The 25,686-nt window shown below is 47.4% G+C and overlaps 1 protein-coding gene across 1 annotated transcript in view; it reads left to right on the top strand.

The window, feature by feature from the left end:
- The window catches only part of JARID2 (jumonji and AT-rich interaction domain containing 2), a 205,152-nt gene that overhangs the window by 103,197 nt on the left and 76,269 nt on the right, over nt 1–25,686 (top strand). Inside the window, exon 4 of the mRNA XM_088471638.1 lies at nt 21,556–21,725. Coding sequence (XP_088327764.1) covers nt 21,556–21,725 — 170 coding nt within the window. The remainder of the gene's footprint in view (nt 1–21,555; nt 21,726–25,686) is intronic.

The raw sequence follows: 25,686 nt of genomic DNA, 5'->3' as shown, positions 1-25,686 counted from the left end.
AACTTTTTTGCTCTGGGACCCCATCTAACAATAAAAATTATTACATGACCCCAGCATGTTACTGCAGAATGACTGGCACACGTGTGGTCAGCAGACCGCTCATGCACAGTAACACTATGGAAACACAAAACTGTGAGGTGTCCGATTATGCAATCATTTAATTTTTTACACATTGCAGGGACGAGCTATTTTCAAAGTGAGGCAGAGGGTGGCATGGAAAGGCAGAGGGTGACTGGGGAGGCAATAGGTGATGTAGGAGGCAGGGGGTAATAGGGAGAAGCTGTGGGTGATGGGGAGGCAGTGTGTTGGAAGGTGATGGAGAGGCAGGGAGTGGCAGTGGCTGGCAAGGAGCAGCATAGGGTGGCAGGGGAGGCAGTGGGTGACTGGGGAGGCGGTGGGAGGCAAAGGGTGACATAGGAAGCAGTGGGTAACAGGGAGAACCAGAGGGTGACGAGGGAGGCAGATAGTGTCAGAGGGTGAGACAGAGGCAATAGGTGATGTAGGAGGCAGTAGGTAATATGGAGGAACAGTTGGTGACAGGGGGAGTCAGAGGGTGTCTGTGGGTGACAGAGAGGCAGTGGGTGGCAGGGAGAAGCAGCGGATGACAGGAAAAGGGAGTGGGTTGCAGGAGGAGGCAGTGGATTGCAGCAAGAAGCAGTGGGTGACAGGGGAGGAAGTGGTGACAGAGAGAGGCAGTGGGTGGCAAGGAGCAGCAAAGGGTGGCAGAGAGAGCCAGAGGATGGCAGGAAAGACAGTGGGTGACTGGGAGGCAGTGTGGGGGGGGGCTAAGGGTGACATAGAAGGCAGTGGATAACAGGGAGAACCAGTGGGTGACGGGGTGGCAGAGGGTGAAAGAGAAAGACAGAGGGTGGCAGGGAGCGATTGGGTGACGGGGAGGCAGTAAGTGAGAAAGACAGAGGGGGGCAGTGCGTTTCAGGGGGGAGGTGGTGGATGACAGGGGGGAGGCAGTGGGTTCTTAATAAATTAATTTATTTTTTGTTTCCCCCCTCCAGTTCCCACACTATGTGCTCCCTTGTTGCTCCATGGGGTCTGTGCTCAGCACTCCCCTCATTCCTCATGCTCCCCTTCTGATGTTTCTTCCCTCTCCACAGCAATCATCACACATTCTGTGTCCTCCCACCCTGGCAGCTGCGGCCCCCCAGGCTGCACTTAAGAACATCTGCAGAGAGAGTCCGGCAGATGGCTCCTCTGAGTCTGTCTGCTGCTGATGCTTGCCTGTGTGTCAGTTTCTGCTGCTGAGCAGGAGGACAGGAGACGCTGAGCACTGGGGTGGGGACGGGGCTGCCTGATGACACCTTGGATCTCTCAGCCAGTGATCCGAGGAGTCTGAAATAACAGACCAACTGGTTTCACTCTCCTCAGATCACTGGCTGAGAGATCAGAGGAGTCATCAACCTGACCCCATGTGAGTCGCGACCCCAAGCTGAGATGGTCGTGACCCACTTTGGAGTCATGACCCACAGTTTGAGAACTGCTGATCTAGGAGATGTAGTGCATTCTGGGGTTCTGTATACAGTGCATAGAGTCCCATTTTGGTGACTGTCATACAGTACAAAGAACAGTTATGATCACCAGTATACAGTGCACTGAATGTAACACAATAGCGGTGTTACAGCTTTGATAGGGGACTGCATCCTTCAGTGCGTCCAAATGGGTCTAGGAACATTTAAAAAAAAATGATGCTTGTAGAGAGCTTTTCATGGGTTTGGTGTTTATATTATGGTGTGCTGGCTTCCTCTTCCCACATGTTGGGGCTGTGAGGTGAGTTTGTGAGCAATACAGAGCTTGTTTTGTGCACATATACATTCCTTCTATGAATACTGCAGGTGGAAGAAACCTGTATTTGAGTCAAACCTTTCCTTGCACATCTGTGGGACTAGTTTGCCCTTATTTTACATCCATTTCAGCTGCATGCTAGACCATTTTTATATGGTGTTGGCAGAAATAAGAGCTCCACAAATAAAGAGACAGTTGTTAGCGCTTGTCCTTAATACTGCAAAACTGTGCACATTTAGCTATATTAAAGCATGGGGTATTAGTTAATATCTTGATCAAAATATGTAAGTTTGTAACCTGGCATCAAGGTTACCCAATTGTTGTCTTTATATTTGGCAAGAATACTGTCAACTATGCTTCTGACACCATTAAATTGCAGTTTAACTAAAATGCACTAACCTCCCAGGTATAGGGGCTGATATCGGTTTGAAAACCACACTGAAAATTTCCCTGTATAGGCTTTATTGACAGCAGCTAAGGCAACATCATTAGGCAGTATTTAAAACAAAACGGCAATTGGAAATAAGCCTGTGCTTGGCTATACCATATGGTACACTATACCAGCTAGATGGTAATATAATTTCTTTGTATGGACGCAAAACAAAAAGACCATTGTGAATTGTATATAAGCAATCATTTTACCTGTGATAAAATCACGTACATCTAAGTAAAGAGTAATCAGCATATCACCTGTGTCCACATTCAAAACTGCCAGAATCCCTCCTTGACGTCACAGCATCACACATGATCAGGCCACGCTCAGTGCATTTCGTCATTCCCTTCTTGGATTGGATTTGAGCGTGGCCGTGATGTTAAAGAATGATTCTGGCAGCTTTGAATGTGGACCCAGGCTGCTTCTTTTCCGGGTAGCACTACTGGTGACTGTGCGGCTAATCCTGTGCTGCACCATATCTAAAGACTCTGCAAACAGGATCTACTCTGAACTTTTAAAGACTGAATGTATGGACTCATCATTTGTGATTTTAATATATATATCTTTCTATATATAACAGTCTGTGGGTCTGCCACTCCTAATGAATGACCAAAGCTTCGGTCGGTGCCCTCACAGAAGGATGTAGAGATGCGGGCATGGTGCGGCACTCAAACCGATTTCTCAGGAGACCAATGTAGTCATTGATGATGCCCCCTCTTGAGGGGGAGCGAGCAGAAATCATGTAGTCGCACTTAACAGCGTGCGGAATTGAATAGCTTCGGGAACTTAAAGCAGAAAGCTTTAAGGCAAAGTAGAAAGCAAATCAATAATAACAGGTGTGTGCCTCGAAAAAAAAAAATTGCATTTGAAGGTACTTGCTGATCTTCTATAATTAATATACAAAGTCCAAAGAATAAAATCAAAAAGCTTAAAAAAAAAATAATAATTTGAAGGGTCAAGAGCAATTTCTCCTTCTTCCACTAGGGGACACTGGAGAGCATAGACAGTGGGTATAGACGGTGCTAAGTGGAGCTATGGCACTTTAAACTTTTAATAAGTGTGACTAGCTCCTCCCCCTCTATACCCCCCTCCAAGCCCCAGTTTTAGCTTGTGCCCGAGTGGAGCTGGTCGTGTGTACCAGAAGCTCTGGGTTATATTAGGCTTTCTAATAGTAGCGCTGCTGCGCTGAAACTGAGGACAGACGGGCAGCATCTGCCACTGCCTGTCTGCTCCGTGGGAGACTGCCGGCAGGGACCCACTCGCAACTGCTTGCAGTTCGCCTGGGGTCCCTGACTACAGGAAGAGACCACTGTCTCTGGGAGACTGCATGCCGCTGCATGCAGCGCGCACTGAGTCCCCCGCTGGTCACACCGCCGCCGGTGAGGTAGCCAGGTTATAGCAGGCGGTGATTTTATAGCAGCATCGAGCAGTAAGACAAAGCTGTGCTGGCTCTTCCCTCTCACAGCGCGCTCTTATGCATGAGCGGGGGGCGGAGCTTAGCTCAGAGGTCCTGCTATTTCGGAGCTGTGCGGGCGCTTCCCTCTATACAGCGCAATCTTATGCATTATGCATGAGCGGGGGGCGGAGCTTGGCTCCGAGGTCCTGCTATTTCGGAGCTGTGCGGGCTCTTCCCTCACAGCGCGCTCTTATGCATTATGCATGAATAGGGGGCGGAGCTTGGCTCTGAGGTCCTGCTATTTCGGAGCTGTGCGGGCTCTTTCCTCTCATAGCGCACTCTTATGCATTATGCATGAGCTTACCCTGCCACACGATGCAGCAGGTCCCTGGGTTCAAGTAAACTGCTCCCAAAGGGTATTAATATTTTCAACGAGCCCCTCTCACAGCGCGCTCTTATGAATTATAATGAGCGCATAAGAGGGGGCGGAGCTTAGCGCTGAAGTTCTGCACCTTCCTCCCAGCGGCCTCAGCGCTTCTCAGAAGTGTACTGGCGGCCAATTATATGGAGGAACGGCGTCTGCTGCACAGTGTGAGACTGTAACAATGCTGCTGCTGGAAGCTGATAGCATGCCTGGACTGTAAGTAACACAGTGGTGTTAAGGCTGGTCAGGAGAGCATTTATAAGGATCAGTAACTACTTATTTATCAGTGGTTATTTCCTAATAAGCCTAGCGTTGTCTGGCACTGCTAGGAGCGCTATCAGGGCAAGTGTGACACTCTCCTGACTATATTTCAGTTTCCTCTTTTGACCTGTTTCACTACACTTCTATATTGTTTGTGTGGGGTCTGTATGTAGCATGACTGACAATTACCTGTGGTAGTGGGGGACTGCGTTCACGCTTTCCCCTAAAACAGAGAGGCAGTCAACTAATCCAGATTGTTTGATAATTACAATACTAAGCTACAATCTGCAGGGATGTCAGAACCACCACCTTGGAGGTGCTGGTTACATCCGTTATATCCTCTCTCGCTCTCTCTCTGCAGAGCGGCTTCATGGAAAGCGCCTTACAGGTCACTCTAGAAGAGATCTTTGGCAAAATCAAGGGAGGGTTTCAAGAGCCATGACTATTTCCCATACCACTAGGAATCCTCTCCGTCAGTCTCAAAAAAAAAAAGACCTGTTCCAATCGGACGATTGGGAGAAGGAGGATATGCCAGGCGAATATGCTTCAGATTTGCCTAAAAAAAACTCCGGGAGGAGTCTGAGCTGGTGTCCAAGAGGATAGAGGCTTTAATTTCTGTAATTCGCCAGGTATTGCAGGTTCAGGAGGCGGACTCGACTCCTGCACGGCAGTCTTTCTTTCTAAGGAAACAAAGACAGGCTGTTGCTTTTCCGGTATCGGAAGAGCTAGAAATTCAGATATCCCGGCGGCTATCCTTTTCCGGCAGATAGCAGGAAATCTTGTGAAACTCCCTCTACAGGAGATTCAATACTCTCAATTCCATTTACACAGCTGCAGAGGGGACACCGCGTCCCGCAATTGTAAGCTGCTGGACTAACACAACTATTGCGCTTATTCCAGTAGCAGAGCATATAGGTGAAGCCGCAACTTACCTGGATGAGGCGTCCAAGGATGTTGGCAATATCGCATCCAGCTCTGGAGATTTCAGCACGTAGGGTGCTGTGGCATAGACAATGCCAGGCGGATGCATCTAAGTAGAAGCACCTCCATTCACGGGAAGTGTATTGTTTGTAGAAGATAAATGAATTTCTACTTCAGGGTCCATAGGGGTTCCACAGGGTTGACCTTGGGGTATAGCTGGATCTGGATCCACGGGCACCACGCAGTTAAAGCTTTGCTGCTCCCAGGATGCACTTGGGTCCGTCCTCCTCTATACCCGGCCACAGGCACCTCAGTTTTAGTTGGTGCCCGGCCGGAGTCGGGTCACCCTGTCGCAGTGGGTCTGCAGGAGCAGCCCCATAGCTTTATTTTAAAAGAGAAATGTTTTATTTTTTTCTACTTTTTTACACTTTTAGAGCGGCAGCATTAGACTGTCCTTTAGGACGTCCACGCTGCCGCTCCTTCTCCCCGCTGGCGCCGCGACGCCAGTACAGCTCTGGGGATCGCGACGGGACCCCAGAGCCTGTACTATCCGGGCTCTGGGGACTCCCTTGACTGCTGCCGGATGCAACGGGGATCAGGTAAGCCGCGGGTCGCCGTGTGCGGCGGCCCGCGGATACTTTGTATGCAGTCAGAAGCCTCCGGTCTCTGGGGACAGACCGGAGGCGCTAGCGGCGGCGGGCTCCCCCTCTATAGAGGAATACCCCGCGTGTCCGCTAGACCACCAGGGTAACAGGCTGGTAGCGGGACCGGCAACCCGGGGGTTAATTGCTAGCCAGGGGAGGCAGCCTTCCCTGTCTAGTGGCTCCTCAGCTCAGCGCTCCTTTCAACTAGCAGTCTGGCGTCGCTGAGCTGCTCTTATCTCTCGGCCACTCCTCCTCTGAGGTCTCCGGCGGCCATCTCATCGCAGACTCCCAGGCGGTATCAAGTGGACCGGTCCCCCTGTGTACCTCTCCACTGCTAAAGGACAGTGTACACAGCGCTATAGCCCTCCCAGACACTGAATCTGGGAGGTTGATTGTAGCGGAAGGTGCAGTGAGTACTAACTTTTCTGCATTGTATGTGACTATTGCTAGTGCTGCCTGTCTGTGACTTATTCTCCTTGCTGTCAGCTTATAACTATCCCTTTCCTTCTCCTACGGCCCGGCAGGTGTGTGGGGGAAGGGCGTTGTTTCTGAGACCCTCACTTATATAAAATACGTATTAGTGGGGTCAGTCACATACTGTTGTGTGCTACACAGTACCATATCTGGGCTGTTGTGTCGCATACTGGTGAGTGCGCGGGTGTTAAAACCGTAATTCCTCTGGTGGTATCTATTTCTTGTGATTTACGGTATCATGTCTGATGAGGAGACTGAGCGCTCTGTGGCTCCTGTGCTAATTTCCTGCAGACGCTGTGCTGCTGGAGTTGATGGGGAGGACTTATCTCAGGATGGTCTGTGCGGGCAGTGCCAGCTGGTACCGGGCCCCTCCAACCCCCCTGTATCACAAGACCCTCCTTGGGCGATGTTTTCACAGGTGCTGGCGTCTATTGCGGACCGGTTATCGGTCCCATCTAGGGCGTTGCCGCAGCCCACCATCCCCCATTCCCCGGGTGTTCCACAAATGTTGCGGTCTCCCCCCGGGGCCCAGACTGTGGGTCCTTACTCGGGACTGCCTGTGTATGTGCAGTCTTCCCCAGGGACGCGTCAGTCTGTAGTGCCTCTGCAGAGTTTTGCTCCGACGGCTCCTCCGCCTTGGGTGGATGTTCTCTCCAGCTCCGTACAGAGTCTGGCGGTTTCATCCTCGGCGTTTCAGTCCATGTCGCAAGGTGATGTGCCACCAAGGGCGTCTAAACGTCCTGTGGTGAGTTCACTAGCTGCGCAGTTGTCGGACTCGGAAGTGTCCTCAGATGATGGAGAAATCCATGAGGACTCTGACTCTGATGCCATGGGGCAGGAGGTGGAAGCTAAGTCCTCCATTAATGTTCCAGCCTTAGTTAGGGCGGTGCGGGCTATCCTACATGTTGAGGATGATGCGCCGGCTCCTAGGTCGAAGTTTCCTAATTTTAAGAAGACCAAGGTGACTTCAACTGTGTTCCCCCTGTCTGATCAATTATCGGATCATATGGCGGAGGCCTGGCAATTACCCAGTAAGAGGTTCCATCCACAGAAGAGGTTGGCGGTGAACTATCCTTTTCCTGAAGCTCATTGCAGGAAATGGGAGACTCCGCCGGCGGTGGATTCCCACGTTACCCGCTTGATCAAAAGCGCGACGCTGCCATTGCCGTCTATCTCCTCTTTGAAGGATCCCACGGATAGGAAGGTGGAGACTTGTTTAAAGTCCATTTATTCTCTTTCCGGGGCGGTGGCTCGCCCGTCCATGGCTATCTCCTGGGTGGCTAAAGCCATTGAGGCATGGGCCAATGCCTTGGAGGATACCTTTCCTGATGAGGTTCCGGATATCCAGAGAGCGTTAGTGGGACAGATGCGGGATGCAGCTTCCTATATTGGGGAAGCGTCTTTGGATGCCAGCCTGCTCACTTCTAGGGTGTCGGCTGCAGCGGTGTCTGCTCGGCGCTCCCTGTGGCTGAGGTCCTGGAGGGCTGATGCAGATTCAAAAAAGGGTCTGGAGGCCTTGCCTTTTAATGGTGATTTACTATTTGGTCCGGATTTGGACAAAATAGTGGATACTTTGGTTAAGTCCAAGTCGGCTTTCCTCCCTTCGGCCTCTGCGCCGGCAAAAGTAAGGAGCTCTGTCTTTCGGTCCTTTCGGGTTCAGGGTAAGGCCAAGGGCCAGTCCTTCCCGAGACATTCGGCAACCAAGGCCGCACCCAAGCCCAAGAAGCAAGCATGGAGTGCTCGGCGCCCTTCTTCCAAGCAGGAGGATAAACCTGCTGTCTGATGGGACGGGCCATTCTCTGGGGGACCCAAGAGTGGGAGGCCGACTTCTCCAATTCGCCCAGTGTTGGCACAATACCACCACGGATGCCTGGGTTCGAGAAGTAGTCTCTCAGGGGTACGCCCTGTCTTTTCGGTTCAGTCCGCCCAACCAGTTTTTCTGTACGAGTCCTTCTCTGGACAAGACCAAAGCTGGTCAGATTCAGGTAGCTATAGAATCCTTGCTACAAGCAGGGGTCATTGTTCCCGTTCCGCAGTCTCAGCGCGGGACGGGGTACTATTCTACTCTGTTTCTGGTACAGAAACCCAATGGTTCTCATCGCCCTATCCTGAATTTGAAGTCTCTGAACAGATACCTCAGAGTTCCCAGGTTCAGGATGGAAACGTTACGTTACGTCATTCTGGCGATGGAACCCGGGGATTATATGGTCTCCCTCGATATCCAGGACGCCTATCTCCATGTGCCCATAACACCGGCACATCAGCGGTATCTGAGGTTTGCTATCCTGAACCATCACTACCAATTTCGGGTGTTGCCTTTCGGCCTTTCCACGGCTCCGAGGGTGTTCACCAAGGTGATGGCAGTTATGGCTGCCCACCTTCGAGGTCAGGGTCTACGTCTGTTGCCGTACCTGGACGATCTTCTGCTACTGGCGAGCTCCCCGGAGGTGCTTCTTCGACATCTCCACCTGACCATTGCTTGTCTTCAAGCACACGGGTGGTTGATAAACTGGAAGAAGTCCTCCCTGATTCCATCACAGCGGATGGTTCATTTGGGAGCCCTGCTGGATTCTCGTCGGCAACGGATTTTCCTGACTCCGGAGAAGGTCTCCTCCCTGCAGCTGCGGATACACAGTTGCCTGAGCAGTTGCCGCCTGTCGGTCCATTCAGCTATGAGAGTTCTGGGGTCCATGGTGTCGACATTCGACATGGTGGAATTTGCCCAGTTCCATTCCCGGCCCCTGCAGGGGCTGATTCTATCGGAATGGAACGGGTTACCTCACCGGATCCGCTCTCAGATGCTGGTGTTGTCCCCGGAGGTTCGACAGTCTTTGGCTTGGTGGCTTCAGACAGCGCATCTGGTCGAGGGGCGCCCCTTTTGGATCCCGGACTGGGTCCTGCTCACGACGGATGCCAGTCTCCGGGGTTGGGGGGCAATGACCGGCTCATTATCGCTTCAGGGTCGTTTGTCTGCGGAGGAAGCACTTCTCCCCATCAACATCCTGGAACTGCGGGCTGTGTACAAGGCCCTGCAGTCGTCCGGCCCCGCTCTTCACGGAAGGGCGGTTCAGGTGCAGTCCGACAACGCCACCACGGTGGCGTACATCAACCACCAAGGGGGAACTCGCAGTCGGGCAGCAATGTCGGAGGTGTCTCGCATTCTTGCTTGGGCGGAGTGTCACGTTCCAGCGATCTCGGCAGTCTTCATTCCCGAAGTCCTCAATTGGGAGGCGGACTTCCTCAGCCGTCACGACGTGCATCCCGGGGAATGGTCGCTTCACCCAGAGGTGTTTCAGCTACTCGTGGACAGGTGGGGGCTGCCGGAGCTGGACTTGATGGCCTCCCGTCACAATCACAAGTTGCCCGTTTACGGGTCAAGGACAAGAGACGCAGGCGCCTGTCTGGTAGACGCTCTGTCGGTGAAATGGACGTTTCACCTGGCGTATCTGTTTCCTCCGATATCCCTGCTTCCTCGGGTCCTGCGGAAATTCAAGCAGGACGGCGGCACGCTCGTGCTGGTGGCTCCGGCGTGGCCCAGACGTCCTTGGTACTCCGATCTGAGGTGCCTCTTCATCGACGCTCCGTACCTTCTTCCTCAGCGTCGGGACCTGTTGTCTCAAGGGCCCTGCCTTTACCCGGATCTGGGTCGGCTGTCTTTGACGGCGTGGCTCTTGAGACAGCCGTCTTGAGGTCTAGGGGTTTCTCCAGTTCGGTCATTGGTACCATGCTTAGGGCACGCAAGCCTGCTTCCGCGCGGATTTACCACAGGGTGTGGCACACTTACTTTCAGTGGTGTGAATCCAGAAACTATGATCCGCAGGTGTTCCGGGTTTCCAGAATCTTGGAGTTTCTTCAGTCAGGTTTGGACCTCGGCTTATGCCTGGCCTCTCTGAAGGTTCATGTGTCTGCTTTGTCCGTGTGGTTTCAGCGACGGATTGCTACACTGCCAGATGTTCACACCTTTTTCCAAGGTGTTCTCAGGATCCAGCCTCCCTTCGTGCCTCCGGTGGCTTTGTGGGACTTGACGGTGGTACTGAGGGTCTTGCAGGGTCCTCCTTTTGAGCCGCTTGAGTCGGTGGAGCTCAAGTGGCTGACGTTTAAGACCATTTTTCTCCTGGCAATTGCTTCTGCCAGGAGGGTTTCAGAATTGGGGGCGCTTTCCTGTCGTCCTCCTTTTCTGATTTTTCACCAGGACAGGGCAGTGCTCCGCACGCGTCCTGAGTTTTTGCCCAAAGTGGTTTCAAAGTTCCACATTAATCAGGAACTTGTTGTGCCAGCTTTTCAGTCACCTGATCTTTCTGCTGGTGAGGCTTCCTTGGATGTGGTCCGGGCACTTAGAATCTATGTGGACCGGACTGCTTCGGTTAGGAAGTCGGATTCTTTGTTTGTCCTTTTCGGTTTTCACAAGAGGGGTTGGCCTGCCAACAAGCAAACGTTAGCCCGTTGGCTTCGTTCAGTTATTTGTGAGGCTTATGCGCAGGAGGGTTTACCTGTGCCAGCCTCTGTTAAGGCTCATTCCACTCGTTCTGTGGGTCCCTCTTGGGCTGCTAGACGTGGCGCCTCCACTGTTCAGCTGTGTAAGGCGGCTACTTGGTCTTCAATTCAGACGTTTTTGAGGTTTTATGCGTTTGACACCTTCGCCTCTCAGGATGCATCCTTTGGGCGCCGGGTACTCCTTTCAGCACAGGAGCGTCCCCGCCCTTAGTTGAACTGCTTTGGGACATCCCCAAGGTCAACCCTGTGGACCCCCTATGGACCCTGAAGTAGAAAACAAGAGATATGGTAAGAACTTACCTTTGTTATCTCTGTTTCTACTAAGTCCGCGCCCGCCCGCCCTGACGCACCTGGCTTCAAATGGGCTGTGTGGCTGGTCACCGGTTTTCCGTCTCCCATTTCTGTGAGTATGGTTTCTTGTGTGTTCCAGTCTTCCTTCTCTCTGTTTAGTCTCCTCCTCCGGCCTTAGCTGCTTACCAACTGAGGTGCCTGTGGCCGGGGGCGGGGTATAGAGGAGGACGGATCCAAGTGCATCCTGGGAGCAGCAAAGCTTTAACTGCGTGGTGCCCGTGGATCCAGATCCAGCTATACCCCAAGGTCAACCCTGTGGACCCTATGGACTTCGTAGAAACAGAGATAACAAAGGTAAGTTCTTACCATATCTCTTGTTTTCTCAAGCTACCAGAGTTAAATCCACTTGTCTTCCTTTTACGGCTCCCCCTCCTACCTGGAAGACCTTACTCAGACCTATGTCTATGCTCTCCAGTGTTCCCTAGTGGAAGAAGGAGAAAACAGGATTTTGGTACTTACCGATAAATCCCTTTCTCCGATTCCATAGGGGACACTGGGGGTCATTCAGACCCGCTCGCGAGCGGCAGGACGCTCGCAAGCGGGTCGATGTTCCCCACTGCGCATGCGCACGACGGAGGGAGCTCCGTCGTGCGCATGCGCGAGACCCGGCGAGCGACGGGCTCACCATCGCTCCGGGTCTCGCACCAAAGGGGTCGTGCTGTCGATGTTGATTGACAGCGCGCCCCCTTTGGTGGGCGTGCCGGGGGAGTGCCTGCCAGACGGAGGCGTTCCCATGGGAACGCCTACCGTCTCAAGCCGGCCCCACTGACATCACTAGTGATGTCAGTGGGAGTGATTTTGGCTCTGATAGAGCCAAAATCACTCCAGGGCTTGCAGCAGCGAGACCCTACCGCAGGGTCTCCGTCGCAAGCCCGATGGTCGCGATGATCAAGACCATCGCGACCATCATCATGGACGCTCACTATAGCTGTGGGGGGTAACCCACAGCTATGCGAGCGTCCATGAGGACGCTCCAAAAAAAGGTAGGAGGGCCCTGATTCAGAGCGAGCACTCTTGTCAGAGCGTTCAGCTCTAAATCAGGCCCACTGGACGCCCACCCTGCGCTGTTCCTTCCTGCCAGGGTTGGGGTCATTTTATATTATGACTGTTAGAGACTGGTTTCATGTCTCTGGTTGTGTTGTTTTTTCAACCTTTTTCATATGTTCTGTGTACTGGCTTCGCCTCCTCCTCTTCTGTTTGTTTTTTCTCAGCTCCCCTTGGGCACAGTTTGCTAAGACTGGGGCTTGGAGGGGGGTATAGAGGGGGAGGAGCTAGTCACACTTATTAAAAGTTTAAAGTGCCATAGCTCCACTTAGCACCGTCTATACCCACTGTCTATGCTCTCCAGTGTCCCCTATGGAATCGGAGAAAGGGATTTATCGGTAAGTACCAAAATCCTGTTTTTAACATATTGTATTTTGGAAAAAAAAAAAAAAAAGATAGCTGCAGAGCATAAAAGCACATAAACAAAAACTGTTGAGTCAAATGGTCCATTTATTAAAAACCTTGGGGTATACGCTATTAATAGTTGGCATCTCTGCAACAGATATTCTTGTTTACTATGGAGTAAAACCCACAAAAGCAAGTGAAATGGCTTGTCTGTGATTTTATATTTCAGTAATCATCATAGCTGTGTTCACATAGCTATCTGTATGGAACACTGCACGTCTGCACTAATCTATTATTGGTGGCTTCCATTGAAGGGCTGCTGGCAAACAGTTCAGCTCTAATGTTAACACACATTCAGCAAATTCTAAAACAAAAAAGTGTGTAGTAGGATTACATCAGTAGTAGGGTGAAACCCCTAAGTGACTTTCCTGGACTGCTTACTGTAGCAGTTATTTTCCATGGACACTTTTTCTTATTGTTATTTATTTTTGTCATATGATCTCAAGTTCTATTCCACTGATTCTCTATGTTCTTGTTAGACCAGGTGCCCAGAAAGTGAGGTCTGTTTCTTGTACACTTCAAGCAGTATTAATGTGTTGTCATTAGGACAGACTAAGGGTCTGTTCAATGTTCGGTCACAACTGTTGAAGTCAAAAGCTTTTGCTGGCGATCTCTGTCAGTTCCTAAAAATTCCTGAAAGCCTCTAGCTTTCAGCCAGTAGAATGTGTCTTGATAAAAGTTCAAATATTGTTTTAAAGCAGCAGCTATGCCTGTAAATAGAACAAACGTTCAGAAAACATTAAATGTGTATCCACAACCGATTTAAAATGCGTGGTGTTCAATGATTTATTTCAGTTTTCAAAATACAGAAGATGCATATATGATACATGCTGTAAATAATATAGATGTATAAAAGTTTGTGTTTCTCAATACAGTAGTTTGTGTTAGCTTGAGAAATATGTAAATTAAATAGATGTAATTGTTAGTTGTAAGAGTTTTTCTCTTCTTTATTCACTTGTTTGTACTTATTCTTGGAGTTTGCTATAGCTATGGTTGTAATACGTATCTTCGAAAAATAAACAAAGTATTCCGTCATGTGCTTCACAGGGCACCTGTAGCATATGTACTTCTCTCCTTCACAATGGCCTGTGACAATGTGCATACTCCACCCCCTCCCCCCCATGTGACTGAAGACAACTGTGCCCAAGTATTGCTGTCATGTTCTTCACCAGGCACCTGTAGCATACCCCTTTACTGTACTTCTCTTCTTTACAATGGCCTGTGACAATGTGCATACTCCACCCCCACCCCCCCATGTGACTGAAGACACCTGTGCCCAAGTATTGCTGTCATGTTCTTCACCAGGCACCTGTAGCCTATGTACTTCTCTCCTTCACAATGGCCTGTGACAATGTGCATACTCCATCCCCCCCCCATGTGACTGACTACACCTGTGCCCAAGTATTGCTGTCATGTTCTTCACCAGGCATCTGTATTATACCCCTTTACTGTACTTTTCGAGAGGCCTCCACTCTAGAATCCTTCAAAAATAGACTCAAGACTCACCTATTCACCCAAGCATTTCACTAATGTCCCTTGTTTAAGCTTGTTTTGTATTTTGTACTGTAAATGTAAAGCACTTTGAGTCCTTTAGGAGAAAAGCGCTATATAAATAAAATTATTATTATTATTACTTCTCTTCTTTACAATGGCCTGTGACAATGTGCATACTCCACCCCCCCATGTGACTAAAGACAACTGTGCCCAAGTATTGCTGTCATGTTCTTCACCAGGCACCTGTAGCATACCCCTTTACTGTACTTCTCTTCTTTACAATGGCCTGTGACAATGTGCATACTCCACCCCCACCCCCCCCATGTGACTGACGACACCTGTGCCCAAGTATTGCTGTCATGTTCTTCACCAGGCATCTGTAGAATACCCCTTTACTGTACTTCTCTTCTTTACAATGGCCTGTGACAATGTGCATACTCCACCCCCCATGTGACTGACGACACATGTGCCAACAAGGGTAGTAGAGAGCTACGGCTGAGGATATGACTAGCATTTGCACAATACAATAGAAATATTGTAATGGTGAATATTGTACTTCCTCTTCCTTCCAGCCAATTATTATAATTTAATTAGCATTTCCAGCCTGAAAGCACAATTATCTGACGAGTATTTACGGAGACACTATATTGGCGATGCAATTTCATCTTTTAAGCATTCTTGTAGATGCAATCATGAGATGAGCCAGATTTATCTGCAATAAAGAGATACGTACACATTATACAATTCTCTGGCCGATCATAAAATTCTCAGCCTATCTGTAAGATAATTGTATAACTTGTGTGCCAAGTAATGCGCTTAGAAGTTATAACACTTTCTTTCCATAGAGGTGTGGCAATTGTTACTTTAGAATCATGCATTTTATGGTAATATATAAGTATGTCAGTTGATCAGTTACTGATGAGTTCTGCTTCCTGGAGGCATGTTATAGCACCTATATAAGATACAGATCCAAATCCACTTGGACTGAAGATAACTGTACAGAGTTGCTCAACTAAAATTAAACAAAAAGTATTGGCTTTGATACATATTCCAAAGTGTAATAAATGGGATATAAATATTGTCAGGGCTCTGTAGAGGATGGCAGGCATTGGAAGACATAGGGCCTGGTCTAAAGGTGTAGAGCTACATATAAAGCAGGGATGGGGAACCTCCTACCCGAGGGCCTTATAAGGCCCTCGGTATCATTTGGTCTGGCCCTCAGAGCTTTATTCTGCTAGCCTTATTTGGCTAGCAGGGTGTCTAGAAAGGCACCCAGCAGCCAGAATCTATGCAGCAGTTCCACCTGGAGTGTCCTTAGGACGCTTCAGACGGTCACATCGCTGCCCTTACAGCTCCCTGGAACATCCTCGGGATGCTTCTGGCATTGCTGTAATCACCGGTGATTGTGGCCCCGCCCCCATGTGACATCACGCAGAGGGGGCATGGCCTAGACCAGGCCCCCAAATAATGTTATACAGTCAGATGCATAAATATTGGGACATTGACAGAATTTTCATATTTTGGCCTCTATTCACCACCACAATGGCTTTGAAATGAAACAAACAAGTTGTGCTTTAACTAAAGAGCTTTCAGATTTAATTTGAGGGTAATTACATCCAAATCAGGTGAACGGTGTAGGAATTACAACGGTTTCTATATGTGCCTCCCACTTTTTAAGGGGCCAAAAGTAATGGGACTATCAACTCAAAAGCTATTTCATGGACAGGTGTGGGCTATTCCCTCGTTATTTCATTATCAATTAAGCAGGTAAAAGGTCTGGAGTTGATTCTAGGTGTGACATTTGCATTTGGAATCAGTTGCTGTCGACTCTCAATATGAGATCCATCAGTGAAGCAAGCCATCATTAGGCTGAAAAATCAAAACAAACCCATCAGAGAGATAGCAAAAACATTAGATGTGGCCAAACCAAATGTTTGGAACATTCTTAAAAAGAAAGAACGCACTGGAGAGCTCAGCAACACCAAAAGACTCGGAAGACCATGGAAAACAACTGTGGTGGATGACAGAATTATTTCCCTGGTGAAGAAAAACCCCTTAACAACAGTTGGCCAAATCAAGAACACTCTACAGGAGGTAGGTGTATATGTGTCAAAGTCAACAATCAAGAGAAGACTTCACAAGAGTGAATATAGAGGGTTCACCACAAGATGTAAACCATTGGTGAGCCACAAAAACAGGAAGACCCGATTATAGTTTGCCAAACAGCATCTAAAAAAGCCATTACAGTTCTGGAAAAACATTCTATGGACAGATGAGACAAAGATCAACTTGTACCAGAGTGATGGGAAGAGAAGAGTATGGAGAAGGAAAGGAACTGCTCATGATCCAAAACATACCACCTCATCAGTGAAGCGTGGTGGTAGTGTCATGGCGTGGGCATGTATGGCTGCCAGTGGAACTGGTTCCCTTGTATTTATTGATGATGTGACTGTTGACAAAAGCAGCAGAATGAATTCTGAAGTGTTTCGGGCAATATTATATGCTCATATTCAGTCAAATGCTTCAGAACTCATTGGACGGCGCTTCACAGTGCAGATGGACAATGACCCGAAGCATACTGCAAAATCAACCAAAGAGTTTTTTAAGGCTAAAAAGTGGAATGTTATGCAATGGCCAAGTCAATCCCCTGACCTGAATCCGATTGAGCATGCATTTCACTTGATGAAGACAAAACTGAAGGGAAAATGCCCCAAGAACAAGCAGGAACTGAAGACATTTGCAGTAGAGGCCTGGCAGAGCACCACCAGGTATGAAACCCAGCGTCTGGTGATGTCTATGCGTTCCACACTTCAGGCTGTAATTGCCTGCAAAGGTTTTGCAACAAAGTATTAAAAAGTGAAAGTTTTATTTAGGATTGTTTAGTTTGTCCCATTACTTTTGGCCCCTTAAAAAGTGGGAGGCACATATAGAAACCGTTGTAATTCCTACACCGTTCACCTGATTTGGATGTAATTACCCTCAAATTAAATCTGAAAGTCTGCAGTTAAATCACATCTTGTTTGTTTCATTTCAAAGCCATTGTGGTGGTGAATAGAGGCCAAAATATGAAAATTCTGTCAATGTTCCAATATTTATGCACCTGACTGTATATATCAAAATGGCCCTCGGCAGAAAAAAGGTTTCCCCACCCCTGATCTAAAGCAATATCAACCTGTTATGTGCAATCAGTCAGTGCTACTGTGCTAGCGGAGATAGTGTGGTGCTCTGTAGTGTGATGTCAGGTTGGGTACAGTTGAGCAAAATAAACTAATTGAAAGAGTTGGAATAAATCCTGTTCAAAAAAGTAGCTGTTTCTACAAAACCTATCACATACTGACACAACTGTAATTGTAGCCATTGACTGTTACTGCATACTGAGATTACCACCTTTAAACATCCTATTGAGACTGCATGTTTACAGTTGCTTGAAAAAGAACATAGATACAGAAGAAATCTGTGTATTTTTGTCATTTTATTATTTTGTTTATATTCTTTCTCATGTTAAACTGTTTTATTAATGATAATGGTCTAATTGTTTGTCATGTACTACTAACAGCTTCTTTCTTTTTTTATACGTAATACTGGTATTTTTTTTATACTTTTTTAGCTGCACTTTTTTTGCTCTTTTCTCAAGGGAGTCCACATTGGTTTATGTATAAATAATTGTAAATAATCTCTGGATGCCGTTTTCGTATAAATGTGTTGGTCATTGAGTATTGTTACATCCTTCTGCTCAAAGGGAGATTAGTGGCGCCTATAAAGAGGTACAGGCGCTGTCATTTTAGTAGAGTGAATGTATTCCAAAAATGGGATGCTGGGTTTTTACTAGTTCAGAATATCCTTTAACAAACATTTATGTAGGCCTAATCTTCTATTAAGAGTTTTTGCATACGATTTTAAGTCCTACAACATGAGAGGTATATCCCTTATTAATACTGTATGTAATGTTCAGGCATGTAGCATATCTGCTCTAGGTATTGCTACATTGACTGGATAATTTCAAAGTTTTAATAAGTTAATTTGAAAGTTTTTACAAGGAGCACTACTAGAAGATGTTATATATTCTTTTAATAGAGCCTGCTGAATTAGTCAGGATCAGGTGCACTCAATAGTGGTGGTTGCCAGGTGGCCCTCGGATCGGAGACGCTTGGCTACATCATCTGATAGAGAGTGGCCTAAAACAATCTTCAGTTGTGTTTGGTAGTGTGGGAAACTTTTTGGCCAACATAACAGGGCTTGGTAGTAGTAAGGGTTATTCCATGGGTCTGTGGTAGTAAGTCTATTATGACCATGTATGCTGCTCAGGTTTTTGCATTATGAGTGAATCAGATTTATTGGCTTTTTGAAAAAGTTAGTTAGGACTTTGTAGCAAATATCTCTAATTTGGACAATTTGTTGATGGCTAAAAGTTTTTAGTTGGACTGTTAGTTTGTCTTTAATAAAAACAATTTTTTTTTGGTGGGGGGAACAGTCCAGTGCAGGACCAGATTAACAATGGGGCAGATGGGACTAAAGTAAATAGGCCCATCATCATGAAAGCATGATGAACAGCTGTCCAGGTGGCCACATGGTCATCCATAAGTCATACGTATAAAATTTTTTAGTAGAAGTTAGTATTGAAGTTAGAAGGGGCCAGTAAGAACCATGTCTACATTATACCTTAATGTTGACATGGTCAAAATGTTGACATTCAAAATATAGGAAACTGAACATACAGTAATTTAATTTGCAGTCAACGAAAATGTTGAAATTTCACGTATAGGTAACTGTACATAGTGTAACCTGCAGCTAGTCAGGTTACATGCTGTGCTTGTCATTTATCACAACTATGAAGGGGTTAGAGCTATTGGGACAGGGTATAATGCGGCAATTGATATAGCTGATATGACAGAATGAGTATTATCAGCACTCTTCCCTCAGTAGGCAAACTGTGGCAGTAAAGCTGCCTTGGAACTACATATGCCAGCATGCCATAACAGCATTACTACTATGACAGGCTTTAGCACAAATGTTACTGCAATTAATTTATGGTGCTACATAACGGGTGGGCAGTTAGTCTGTGCACAGTTGTCTACAGTGGGGGAGGGGGTGTGACAATGATTTTTATTATGTGACATTTGAGGAAATATGACTGTATGGCTGACATCAGTGGTGTAACTGCCGTGGGTGCAGGTGGTGCGACTGCTATGGGGCCCGGGCTGCCTACAGGGCCCGCCGTTCCCCCTGTACCCATTAGTCACGCATAGTCCTGATAGTCCAAGGCACCCAGCCGGCCGGCCAGAGAAGGAATAAGAATGGCACTGGCAAGTGGGATTTGTAGTTTATCGTCTATTGATCAAACTCTGAGCAGTTAAAGATAAACTACAAATCCCATGAGGCTATGTGTAAGGGTCGGGCTAGGCAGCGTGGGACCGGGGAGAGTGTGGTGCGGCGGCCGCCGCACACCATCATGCCTAACAGCATATGTCATATGCTCTGCTCCGTGAAGACGGTCAGCCGGGTGATCGTGGTGACTGAGCTGTCCGGCTGCTTCTGATGATGGGGGACGGGCTGCTTCTGCTGATTTGAAGGTATCCTAAAACCTGAGCCTCCGTGCAGTGCCTCTGACTAAAGGTATGCTCTGCTCCCTCTATGAGTGCACTGCTATATATAATATGAGATGCCTGATGACGGTTTTTAAATAATACCGAAACGTTGCTCACTTAGAGCCTGCTGTGATCAATTATTGTTGAAGTCCCGGAGTGCCACCCTGTTCTACTACATGCACCTATTTGTTAGTGTACCTAGGCATATCGGTTATGTGAGTGCCGGCTAAGTGCTGGATTATATATATATATATATATATATATATATATATATCTGTCTTTGTTAGAAGAGAGTACACTCACCAGGGACAATAGCTAATATTGTATTTTTCAAAGTTTATAGCATAGTAGCTTGGGGGGAGGACCTTTCCAGATTTTGCTCTGGGGCCTACAACTTTGTAGTTACGCTCCTGGCTGACCTGACAGGAAGAGTGTTTGCGCATGTGCAGCATTCTTCAGTCAGTAGGCAACCTGTATCACTCCAGCCGTGGTGAATCTGCACATGCCAACATGCGCTGCCACAGTTTCAGCATGCCCTAACAACAAATTTGTGGCAGGGAATGCTGGTATGTGTAGTTCCAGAGCAGCGGCAGTGCCACAGGTGGGATGTGTTCGACATCCTGGCGGTCGGGATGCCAATGCTTACATTATTATTATTTATATAGCGCACACATATTCCGCAGTGCTTTATAGAGAATATTTGTCTATTCACATCAATCCCTGCCCCAGTTGAGCTTACAATCTATATTCCCTACCACACACACACACACACACACACACACCAATTAACCTACCAATGTATTTTTGGATTGTGGGAGGCAAGCAGAGCACCCGGAGGAAACCCTTGCGCGCACAGGGAGAATATACAAACTCCACACAGTTAGGGCTGTAGTGGGAATCGAACCCACAACCAGTGCTGTGTGGCACTAATGCTAACCATTACACCGTCTGTGCTGCTCATTACAGGCATCAGGATTCAGAATCCTGGCGCCACCACCCTGACCGCCGGGATACTGAAGTTAAGTAGCAGGGTTGGGGGGAGGGTTAGGGTTGGGCACTAAGGGGGGGAGGGTTAGGTTTAGGGTGTGCGGGGCAGTTAGGTTCAGTCACTAGGGAAGGGAGGGTTAGCATACAGACCAACATTTGTTGGTATGTTAACCCTGTCGGCATTTCTTAACCAAACCCCACAGGTTTCCCTTCTCTACACATATAGTAATAGTCACATTGTCCAAGGTGACCAATTGTCATATCATCACAGGATCACTGTTTGCGCATGTGTAGTGCTCTTCCCTCAGTGGGGCACTATTTTGTCCATTTATGACCGGTCATCATTATTTATTGTTTTATTTATGTTAACATCATGACCTTTTAACTGTGTCTAAATTTTAAATATCAACCTAATGACCCTGTTGACCCTTTGGTTGTTGAAATTTTGGCCATGTCGACTGGCAGGTGACATCTTGGTGTTGACCTTATGATTATCTAGATTTTTGTTGTCAACCTTTTGACTACATCCCAAGTAAAGTGGTTAATAAGAGACAGACAAAAGATTGATGACTATTAAATTATCTTTGAGCTAGACTAATGCATTGGTGCATGCTATGTTTCTCTTCACTTTCTATATCAAGTTTAAAGGCTGTATACATGTGTGTAGCAGCACACCTCCCATCAGTCCCTTTTTTCTCAATGTAAGAAATGGCTCTGTCTGGTCTTATTTTCTGCATTTTCCAATTAGGAACATTGTGAGGTATATTTAACAGATTGCTTTATTCTGCTGGGTGATAAATGTTCCTTAATGTTGATGGGATGACTTGTGTTTCTCTTTTCTACAGGCCAAGGCTGCAAGCACAAAGAAAATTTGCCCAATCCCAGCCAAACAGTCCGAGCACAACCCCCATTAAAATAGTGGAGCCATTGCTACCCCCTCCGATTACTCAGATATCTGACCTCTCCAAACGCAAACCCAAGACTGAGGATTTTCTCACATTTCTTTGTCTTCGAGGTAAGCTTCCTATCAAGTCTCCATTGATATGATAATTTGCTTAGTAGCAGTATTCTGATGTATTGTGGAATCACAAGATTATAGTTTGTGTATAGTTTATATAGCTGATGAACCCGGTTTCACCCGGGTAGACCTCAGAAATTTACTGTTTCTAATTCCATTTCACTCCAGTAACATGTTAATCCTTAATTTCTATAGTAATGCATCCCCTCTCTCACTGCTGTAGTAAGACATTATCCTCCCTCACCTGTGTAGTAACACATTTCCCTTCCTTGTCCGTGTTGTAACACATATGACATTCCCCTCCCTCACTGTGTAGAAATACAATCCCTCCCTCACACCTGTAGTAACACATTTCCTTCCCTCACCGATGTAGTAATACAATACCCCGACTCACCCCTGTAGTAACCCATTTCTCTCCCTCGCCCTGTAGTAACACATTCCTATCTTTCACCTCTATAGTAACACATTTTACTCCCTCACACCTGTACTAAGTTATTACCCTTCCTCACCTGTGGGCTAAGAGCTATTGAGGAATCAGTGAAAACACATTTTACCCCTTTGCAGTGCTGTCTGCCTCATAAGCCACATCAGGATCATATGGCTAGTGACTGCTCCAGAGGTGGGGTTGCAGCACAATCCAATATTCAAATGGGGGAGCCACACCAAGTGCCAGTGATGTTTGGCAGCAGATGGGGTGGCTCCCCTATTTTATTATTGAGCTCAGCTGCAGCCACAATGAATCAGTCAGTCAGAACATCACACGGGGAGGAAACTAATTCTAATTTAACCCTTTTCACCTCCTTATCAAATCCCTACTTAGTGGATACCTATTTCATGAAAGGCATATACTCCCCGATTTTCATGTTCCTAGGGCCAGGAGTTTGGGCTGGGCATCGGTCAGTCAGTCAGTCAGTCAGGACATTTGATTTCATATACAGTATATAAATTGCTTAACTCATCCTTTGCTTTATGTATAAACTAGACTAGCATCATTTGTGTTTGTGGTTAGCGACTGACCACTTGGGGCCAAGTGTAATAGCCATCAAGTTGTGGCAAGTGCCATATAACACTAGGTAAACTGCCGGTGTTATAAAAACCCTCTGCTCCTGCTACAACTCTCCTGCTATTACAATTGGCCCCTTGTGTTACATGTGGATACGTTCAATATCCCGGCGAAGGGCTTAGAATACCGGCACCTATCAGAATACTGGCACCACTATCCCGACCGCTGGCATCCCTATGGTAAGTATCGGGGATAGGGATTAGGGTTAGGCACTAGGGGAGGGTAAGGGTTAGGCACTAGGGGTGGAGGGTTAGGTTTAGGGTGCAGGGAGAGGGAGGTTAGGTTTAGGCACTAGGAGGAGAGGTTAGGTGCAGGCGCGAGGGAGGGCTAGGGGTAGGGAGAGGAGAAGAGTTAGGATACCTACCGACAGGTGTTGGATTTTGCGTCTGGATTTTGGCCGCGTGGTTCCTGAGCGTCGGCATCCTGTATCCATCCCGTAACATGGCCTGACAGCTGTATGACATAATCTCCTTATATTACAGCGCTTCCCAAACTCCGCCTTTACAATCCACGTTTTAAGGATATCCATGCTTGAGCACAAGTTGACTTAGTTAGTACCTTAAAACCTGGACTGTAGAGACAGAGTTTGGGAACTTCTGCTTTATTGCATACAGAATTGATCATTCAGTACTGACCAGTAAAATATATGTGAGTCTACTCATGGAGCAGAGAAAAGCCCTGTTTAGCAGTAAAACAGGGCTATTCTCTGTTTTGTGCTATTCACAGAGCTGGTTACCGTGGAGAAGTTCACTACTTCTCCAGTGGAACCCACGCTCCGTGGATGAATCGCATCACCATACTTTAGTATGGGGAGAGCGATTCATAAAAGAACGGAAAGCTCAGCTCTCCGTTCCTCTGCAGTGTACAGATTACGGCATCTCAGTATGGCGTAATCTGTGCTGCAAAACAAAAAGCAGGGAAGTTTAATACTTCCCTGCTCTCTGCCCGGTACCTGGTGCTGGTTCTGCCCCCTTTAGTCCAGCGTGTTTGGCAGCAGGTCTGACGTAATCTGCTGCTCTCAGATGCCAGCCATGCGCAGTGGGAAGCAGTAATATCGGGCTTCTGATATGTCTGTATTCTCACTGCTTCCAGGGATCGCGGAGGGGCCAGTTACCGCAGAAAGACCCCCGACAGGTAAGTGTACATGAATGACCACAGCACCTCAGTATATATTGCATGGTTTTTTAGGATAATGCAATTGTGAATTATGTGACAACTGCGACAAGCTTGTAATTTGTTTCAGTTGTATTCACATATAGTGGTGTGGTTTGTGCTAATGCAAACATTGTACACATCCTTCAGTTTATACTGGGAAACAGAATAGAAAACTCTTTTGGCAACAGCAAGACATTTCCAGTGGTTGCAGCTAATCCCACACCCTGCTCCAGGACTTTGTTTATGTCATCCAATCTTTAAATATACTGAAATTAGGACCTCATTCAGAGCCGGACGCTATTTGTGCTCGCTCGTTCAGAAAAAAAGGGGTGACTATTCAAATGAACCGTTCGCTCTTTGCGGTCTGTTCACGCCTCTAGGTCTGAACGAGCGTACAAAACATGCGGTCGTTTTTTGGAAAACTACGCCCCCTGGCCGCTCGCATCCTACGTCATGTCCGCTATTTATTAGATTAATCGACTACATCGACCAGCGTATGAACTGCTCGCTATTCTTGTGGTTGGTTTTTCCTACCGCAATCTTGCGAGCAGTTCTGACTATAAAACAGCCCAGTGACGTGGTCAGTGACGCTGCTGTATTAATTATGCACACCCATAAAACGCCCGTTTTGACCTTTAAGCACGCCTGCGTTCGGATCTCCACTCCCCGTTTTCAAGCACCTTCCCCTGTTACCACCCACATACGCCTCCTCCTGTCACTCAAAATAGCAGGCATTCGCTATTTAGCGAACAAATGATTTTCGGCTGCACTGACTGGTTCGCGCATGCGTATTACGATCCGTACGCATGCGCAGTTGTGCAAACATCGCTCGGAACGAACGAGCGGCCCTGAATCAGGCCCTTAGTCCGGAACGTGGAGCTCTTATAACTGTGATAGAGCAAAAACTGTTATCAACATCCACACCAGCTCTCTGCACAAGCTGTAACAGGGACTTTTTGGCTGGTTATCATGGGAGGTAGTACAGAAAGATCAGTATGAGCAACATGGAAACCACCCTGAATAATGATTATTTCCATTCTTTTATACAAGTCTATATTTTATTTATTAATGCGAGTATGGTTGTTTTAATTTTTTTGTGTGTTGCTAGTGTCGTGTTATGAATAGAAGCAGTAACATTGCCTCTCAAATGGGTTTAACACCTATTTAGCAGAGCTATTTCATGACCCTAGACCGATCAAGGCCACCTAAACTGCTATCCGCATTGGCCGCTTCAACTTATACAGTGTGCAATATCTTTTTGTTTTGGAAGGAGATTGGGGGGGTGGGGTACAAGGGCAACAGTATTAAAGGACACTAGGGAGATGATTCAGACCCGGACGCAACACGGCGCACTTTCGCAGTTGTCAGGGGCCAGGTATGCAAATTCTGCGAACGCCCAGTCAGGGTTAAGAAAGCCCTCTATGTCTTAGAGTGATCGCACGCCGGTGTAATGACACTCTTCTTTCTTAGCACACGTCATCTCTAGGAAGTGTATGATTAATCGGTAACATCGAGAGCCATCGGAGCTGCACGCAGCCCTTGAGGTAGACCCTACCCCGCCACAAGCATTGCGATCACTGCAGGCTGTAATACAACCAGGTGACGTGTACAATGACGCTTCCATGCTAATTATGCACGCCCAAAGGATGCCGTTTTGACTGTCAGACACGCCTGTATTCGCACATCTATTCCCCCGTTTTTCAGGACCTTCCCGTTACCACCCACAAACAGCACTGTCTG

This window comes from Taudactylus pleione, unplaced genomic scaffold (genome assembly GCF_031769625.1).
Source record: "Taudactylus pleione unplaced genomic scaffold, aTauple2 ptg000116l, whole genome shotgun sequence".
NCBI classification, from domain to species: Eukaryota; Metazoa; Chordata; class Amphibia; order Anura; family Myobatrachidae; genus Taudactylus; species Taudactylus pleione.
Note: the sequence above shows the minus strand (reverse complement) of the source record. Positions and strands in the feature narration are given on the sequence as shown.